The 7,356-nt window shown below is 43.6% G+C and overlaps 1 protein-coding gene across 5 annotated transcripts in view; it reads right to left on the bottom strand.

The window, feature by feature from the left end:
• Stim1 (stromal interaction molecule 1) overlaps nucleotides 1–7,356 on the bottom strand; it is a 178,008-nt gene that overhangs the window by 22,344 nt on the left and 148,308 nt on the right. For all 5 annotated transcript variants that reach the window (XM_055623152.1, XM_055623153.1, XM_055623150.1 and 2 more), the window contains exons 5-6: nucleotides 6,648–6,763; nucleotides 2,289–2,466 (exon numbers count right to left, since the gene is read on the bottom strand). In XM_055623152.1, coding sequence (XP_055479127.1) covers nucleotides 2,289–2,466; nucleotides 6,648–6,763 — 294 coding nt within the window. The remainder of the gene's footprint in view (nucleotides 1–2,288; nucleotides 2,467–6,647; nucleotides 6,764–7,356) is intronic.

Raw genomic sequence — 7,356 nt, 5'->3', positions numbered from 1 at the left:
ATAGATAGATAGATAGATAGATAGATAGATAGATAGATAGATAGATAAGATTTTTTTTTAAATTTAGAAACTAGGTTGGTGGTGCACACCAACTTATGTAAATCCCAGCTCTTGGAAATCTGAGGCAGGAGGATAGCTATGATTTCAGCCTATATCTGTACTAGATAGTGAGAAAGGGGTGGGGGACACAAACCAGGCTTCTTTCAGAGGAACAGTTTGAGACTGAATCTCACAGCCCAGGCTGACCTGAAATTCCCTATGTAGCTGAGAATGACTTTGAACTCCTGATTCACCTGTCTCCACCACCCAAATGCTGAAATTACAAGCACATAGTCAGACATCAATTTCAGGCTTTATTCCTATTCATAGACTTCTTCAAACTTCTCAAATGAAATTGCTAAGCTGCCAATCATTCTTTGGAAAATGATCCTGAAAGTAGGCTTCTCCCCTTCATAAAACCAAACCAACCCAACCCCAAAACTTGCACTAACCTTTTATTGATTTTTTCTATCTATTGAGCAGATCTACATGTGCCTCAGGGTCCCACCCATATATTCAACCTTAATGACCTGGCCCTCCCTACCCATCTTTCTAGGCCATCTGATTACAGTGTCATACTCACTCAGTTAGAGACTCTGTCTAACTCCTTTGCATTATTTTGTTTTGTTTTTTTCCAGTCAGGGTTTCTCTGTGTAGTGTAGCCTAGGCTGTCCTGAACTCGCTTTGTAGACCAGGCCAGCCTCAAACTCACAGAGATGGGCCTGCCTCTGCCTCGCAGGGTGCTGGGATTACGGGCACGCGCCACCACGGCTGGCTTTCTTTGCATTCTTATACCATGAAGTGGTGCGGAGCCTGCATTAAGAGTATCCTCACTGCCTTACATACTTGAGTTTCGTCACCCTAGGAACTAAGGGTCCCTGCAGACCTGAACTCTAGATGTCTGGAGTGGAGGACTGCCACCTCACAGGGAATCTCTTCCTATCTCCATCTTCTTCTAGTTTCAAAAAAAAATCACCGACTATTGGAGTGATGGTATGTTTCCCTAATCGAGCCCTCGGTTATTGAATTCTTGCTGGTTTGTGTGTGTCTGTCTGTCTGTGCAGCACATGCATGCAGGGTCCGTGCAGAGGCCGAAGATGTCAGATCCCTAGAATTAACAATGGTTGTGAACCGTCATGTGTGTGCTGGGAATCGTAGTCCTCTACAAGAAGCTATCCGTGCTCTTAACTTCTAAGCCATCTCTCCAGCCCCATCTTTCAGGTTATTAACGGCAAAGAGTCTGGAAAGGAATACACACTCAGTCACAGAAGTCAATACTTAAGGTATTTGGAGTATAGGAGAAAGAACTAAGGGAACAGGATGAAATTTTTTTATGAGGTTACTTTATTTCTTTACGAGACAGGATCTTAAGTAGACCAGACTGATCTCAAACTTGCTATGAACTTGAACTTCTCATCCTACTGCCTCCAAACGCAGGGCTCTTGGTTTTTTATGTTTTTGCATTTTGTGTGTGTGCACACGCACGTGCAGCCACATGGAAGCCGTGGTATGCATGTGGAGATTAGAGAATGACTCCCAAGAATTAATTCTCTTCTTCCCACACATGGGTTCTGGTGTTGAACTCAGCAGGTCAAGTTCGGCAGCACCTCTACCTGCTGAACTACCTTTCCAGGCAGCCCTCCAAGTACAGTTTTATCCAGTGTTCGCCATATGCCAGGCGCACTCTATCAACTGAGCTATATTCTCAGGCCTTTTTATTTTATTTTTAAAACAGTCTTATGTAGCCCAGTCTCAAACTTGCCAGTAGTCCATGATAACCTTGTGCTCTTGATCCTTCTGCCTCCACTTCCAGGATTAGAGATATGTGGCACCATGACCAGTTGGTTTATGATGTTTCTTTGGGAACCATGAGAAAAATTTATCCACTTGCATAAGAAAGGAAGTAATCAGGATGTAGGACAAGAAATAGAACAATCAAAACAAACACCTGCCAGAGGAGCTCAAGACCTCCACAGCTATGCATTTCTCTCTTTCAAGCTCAGAGAAGAAAAAATGCTCTTGAGGTTTTTTGTTTGTTTGTTTGTTTGTTTGTTTGTTTGTTTTTTGTTTTTTAAACAAAATAGGATAAAAGCTCCTCTCAAGAGGAGTAACTACCCAAGGCAACTGGACTGGATGGCAGGACTGTTCTAGAAGGATGGTATAGCCTTTACCACAGTGTCAACAGGCTGCCACAGGACACTTCTAAGAGCTGGCAGTACCACAGCTGTGGTCAAGAAACAAGGTCTTACCTTTCCTGAAGGTCATGTAGACTTTGCTCAGCTCGGTGTAAGCCCTCCAGATCCTTCATCATCTTCTTCATGTGCTCCTTAGAGTAACGGTTCTGGATGTAGGCGAACCAGCAGCCGCCCACACCAATGACGATAGACACCACCAGCATGAAGTCCTTCAGGTGATTATGGCGAGTCACTGCCAGACAGGGAGGGCACAGTGAACCAGAGCACCCACGTCACACGTAGCTTGCAATTCCCTGCATCCTCTCCTCAATGATCCCCTTTATGAAAGGCAGACCTTTCGACTCAGAAGGAATTGTTTCTCTTAAACACACATGCGCATACTACCATAATAAAGTCTGTCTGTCTCTCCACAAGCCAAGGCCTGGTTTGGGTAGGGAAACAGGCCTGAGAAGAAGTCTGAAGGTTTACTAACTCATCCTTCCCTAAGATGCAATGGAGAGAATAGCGTCTCAGTGCATTCCAGCCATTTGGGGATGGGATAAACATATCCAACCACGGGGACCCTATGGAATTAAAGACAAAATAGCATACCCGATTTCCATGCAAGGGAGGGGAGTTACTAGGTCTAGGAAGGCAGCCAGGAGTGTTTACTCCAGGCTTTCTGACAGAACACTGAAGAGCCTCTAATGTAGTGAGTCTCAGCCTGTAGGTTGTGACCCCTGAGGTCACATATCAGATATTTACATTATGACTCATAACGTAGCAAAATCATTATAAAGTAGCAATGAAATGATTTTACGGTTGGGTCTCCACACATGAAGAACTGTATTAAAGGGTCACACCATCAGGCAGGTTGAGAACCACTGGGCTAATGGTTACTCAGCCTCCAGTAAATCCTACACTTCCAGCCACACTCAAGCCTTCATTCTTTTGTCCTCAGATTCAATAAGATATTTCCTCAGCACAAGAGTTGCTTTTCGTTCTCGAATATACGTGTTTCCTCCTCAGTATCTACTACAAACCTTTGTCTTCCCTAATTATTAAGGAATTGTGATTGTGGTTCGCTGGGTTTCCTCAATGCCAACATCACCACACACACACTTTGGCCCTAGGGATTAAGCCTAGGGCCTCAGGAAAACTAGGCAAGTACTCTATCATTGACCAATACTATCAGCCCTTTTTACTTTTATTTTTGAGGCAGAATATCATTAACTTACCCAGTATAGGGTGAACCTGCAATCCTCCTGCCTTGGCCGCCCTGGTAGCTAGGACTGCAGGCCCGTACCACACAGCCAGACTCCTTTAACATGCTTGTTAAATGTTACCTTATTTGTTCATTATTTATTGAATGTGAGGCAGGGTGAAGGGTACATGCTATGGCATGTATGAGAAAGTCGGAGGGGTCAGTTCTCTCTTTCTACCATGTAGGTCCTAAGGACAGAACCTGGATCATCAGACTTGGTAGCAAGCACATTTATCCCACATCTCATCATCCCTCCTTATGGTTTTTTTTTTAAATTATATGTGTATATTTATATGTGTGTATATATGCAGGTGCCCACAGAGGTGAGAGGTATCCACTCTCCTGGAGCCCGAGTTACAGGCAGTTGTGAGATTTCTGACACATGTGCTGAAAAGCAAACTTGGGTCCTCTTCATGAGCAGTGTGCATTCTTAACCACTAAAGCATCCCCGCAGCTCCCCTTCTCTTACATTCTTAACAGTATCCAAAATGTGCTGATCACATGAGACTATGAAATAAGCTTTTTTCCTCTTAGGACTTATAACCCTTCAGCATTCTGACATTCAGAGTGAGTCCAGCTATTTCTCTCAATCTTTACCTTGTCCAGATTGGTTTGGAATCAAAATCCATATTTTTTTTTTGACCAATTTCATGTACTGGAACTCATTATGTAGCCCAGGCTAGCTTCAAACTTATAGCAATCCTCTTGATTCAACCTCAAGAGTGCTGGGAATTCCAGGCATAACCAGAGGTTCTCTGGGGTATATGTGTCTTCTGCCTCCCACGTGCTGAGATGAATATCTATACCACTATGCACAGCTAGTCTTTATTCTCTGGATATGCTCTTTAATAACGAACGTTTTAAATTTTGAAAATTATAGAAAGAAAAAAAACCACATGATTGGGCTGGAGAGACCGCTCAGCGGTTAAGAGCACTGACTGCTCTTCCAGAGGTCCTGAGTTCAATTCCCGGCAACCACATGGTGGCTCACAACCATCTGCAATGGAATCTGATTTCTCTTCTGGTGTCCATGAAAACAGAGTGTTCATATACATAAAATAAATAAATAAAACTTAAAAAAAAAACACATGAAAATTATAATTTATCTTTTCTTTCTTATATTGTTGGTTAGACTTAAAAGAGAGGGGGGGGGGCAGCTGGAGAGATAGCTCAGCAGTTAAGAGCACTAGCTGCTTTTGCAGAGGACTGAGGTTCATTTCCCAGCTGTCACATTAGACAGCTCACAACCACCTGTAACTCCAGTTCCAAGGGATCCAATGCTCTCTTCTGGCCTCTGGGGTATCTGTGATCACGTGGTGCACAAACATACATTTAGGCTCGCCAACATACATATAAAATAATTTTTTCAAAGTAGTATCTTGAAGTAAAATTCACATAATACAAATTAACTGTTTTAAAATGAACAATTCAGGGACATATAGGACATACCAAATATATGTCAACACCAACTCTACTAGTCCCAAAGCAACTCTGTCCCTCCAAAGTAAGACTTAATACCCAAAAATACTTAAGAGAGGAATGTGCACACCAGTGAACATGTACAAACATATAAACAGAAGATAAATAAATAAGCTGAAAAAAAAAGTCTAAAAAGAAACTAAAAAGTCCAAACTTCTTTTTTTTTTTTAAACAGGGTCTTACTGTGTAGCCTGGCTGGACTGAAACCTGCTGAGTAGACCACAATGGCCTCAAACTCACATAGATCTGCCTGCCTCTGGCCCCTGAGTGCTGGGATTAAAGGTGTGTGCCACCATGCCCAGCTGAAACATTATAAGCTAGACGGCATGAAATATTCTCAGATATGACACTTCTGTTCATCTCAGGAGCAGGTTTCTGACCTCTTGCCACCTTTAGTTCAGGTCACACTCAGCATATAAGCTGTATGAAGTGCGCCTAGAAAAAGTCTCCATCTCCTCCCTAGAATGCCACTCTCACCTCCATTAAGGCCTCGCTGCTAACTCTGATCATCTGGACCTAGTAGTGTGGAGCCAGGATTCTGGTCCTTATGTTAGCTGACTTTTCCAGCTAGAGCACTTGCATGCTTTAGTCTGAAGTTTCTTCCTTTTTCTTTTATGAAGCAGAGTTGGGGTTTGATAAAGATATTTTAATATAGACGTTAAGCATAACTGTTAAAAAAAGAGGCTCTCAGAAAAAAAAAAAGTAAAACACACCAAAAAACAGGGTTGTGGGCTTCTCAAAGAAGAGTTATGACAAATAAGACATGGCCAAGTGCAGCCACAGCCCCTCAAGGGAGAGCTCCTTCAGTTTCTTTCCCCACACACCGCCAACGCTCACATACATAGGATTTCACTACATGCGCAAAACTGTCTCAAAATTGTCCTGACTAAGCCGCCCATAGAAACGTTGTTCTCCGTTGGCTACCTTAAAATAAGAAAAGCATGGCAAGGCTAACCATCCCCACATCAGAACTCCAGAGACTGAAACATGTACCAAAAGCCCACTGCTCCATTAAAAGCCCAGCCAGTCCAGCCCCCATGGACACGAAGTTTTCAGCAGCTAGTCCCTCCCTCTGCACAGACCCAGTGACTGCAGCTAACAGCTAAGTGACACTCAACTTCCACGGGTTAATTCATTGCTTTACCCTTCCTACTCTTCTTTAGGTTATTTCTTCCATCTACAATGCCTTCTCTTAATAAATCCATGGAGTGAAGCCAGGCCCCTCGAAAAGACAAAGATCCTGTAGCACCTCTCCCAAACGACGCTTTCCCTGTCCCTAGCACAGAACACGCAATTGCGGTGCTGGTAAGGAACACTAGTTTTAGTTTGGTTGTGCAGAAACTGGCCCAGTGTCTTATGCCAGGGGAGTGTTTTATCACCTGAGCTGCATCGCCAGCCTGGAACGCACATGCTGCCCCTCTGGGGAGAATACGGTTGATTCATCCAGGTCTTTGATAGGATCTAGCACAGCACTAGCAAAAAGTGGATCTTTCCTTAAAACATTTAAGGAATGAGCAGACTAAACATTTAAATATAGCTAGACTAAATAAGACTATTTCATGTCTCAACACCATTGGGAAAGTGAAGGTACTGTCTTGTGGGGGGGCCGATGAGAACCAGGGTTTCAGCCTAGCCACTCCCAATGGTTTTGGTTTCCACTGCACAGAAGCAGACCTCTACACACAACTCACAGAGAGGAGGCCCAAACAGCACTGTGTCCAGGGCCTTCAGCTGCAGCTTCTGCCTGTGGCTCCGATCTGTCATCTTCAGCACAGTCCCTGTCATGGTGGTGTTGGTTACAGCTAGCCTGTCAAGAGAAAGACTAGGAATCAGGTTTTGGACAGCACAAAGTACTCTGGAATTATTTATCTCTTCCAGAAACACAGCTTTTGTGATTGCTCTCCTCTGTACTCAGGAACACAGAGTCTAAACAAGTGAGTTTATTTTATTTTATTATTTTATTTTATGTATATTAGAGTGTTGTCTGTGTGTCTATAAACTAGATACAGGCAGTGCCCACAGAGGCCAGAAGAGGGTGTTAGGTACCGTGAGAACAAAGTTAAGATGGCTGGGCCTACATTATGGGTGCTGGGAATTGAGCCCCTATGGAAGAGCAGCAGCGTGGAGCCATCTTTCCAGCACCAATAAGTTGTCTCTTAACAAGGAGCACTCACCAAGAACTTGGTTGCCCTCTCCCTCCATTTCCACAATCTCCTAAGCGCTCTACCCTCTGAGGACTACCACTCTGTGGCAATCCCCATGCCTAATTACATACTCTTACGTGTCCTTTTGCTTATTTACTTCTTTTTGTTGTTTTCTGTGTGTATGATACATGCATGCATATACATATATATGGTGTGGTGTGGGGTGGTGTGGTGTGGGGTGGGGTGGTGTGGGGTG

Source organism: Psammomys obesus, unplaced genomic scaffold (assembly GCF_907164565.1).
Source record: "Psammomys obesus unplaced genomic scaffold, mPsaObe1.curated_primary_1811, whole genome shotgun sequence".
Classification (NCBI taxonomy): Eukaryota; Metazoa; Chordata; class Mammalia; order Rodentia; family Muridae; genus Psammomys; species Psammomys obesus.
This window is presented reverse-complemented; position numbering and strand designations above follow the sequence as displayed.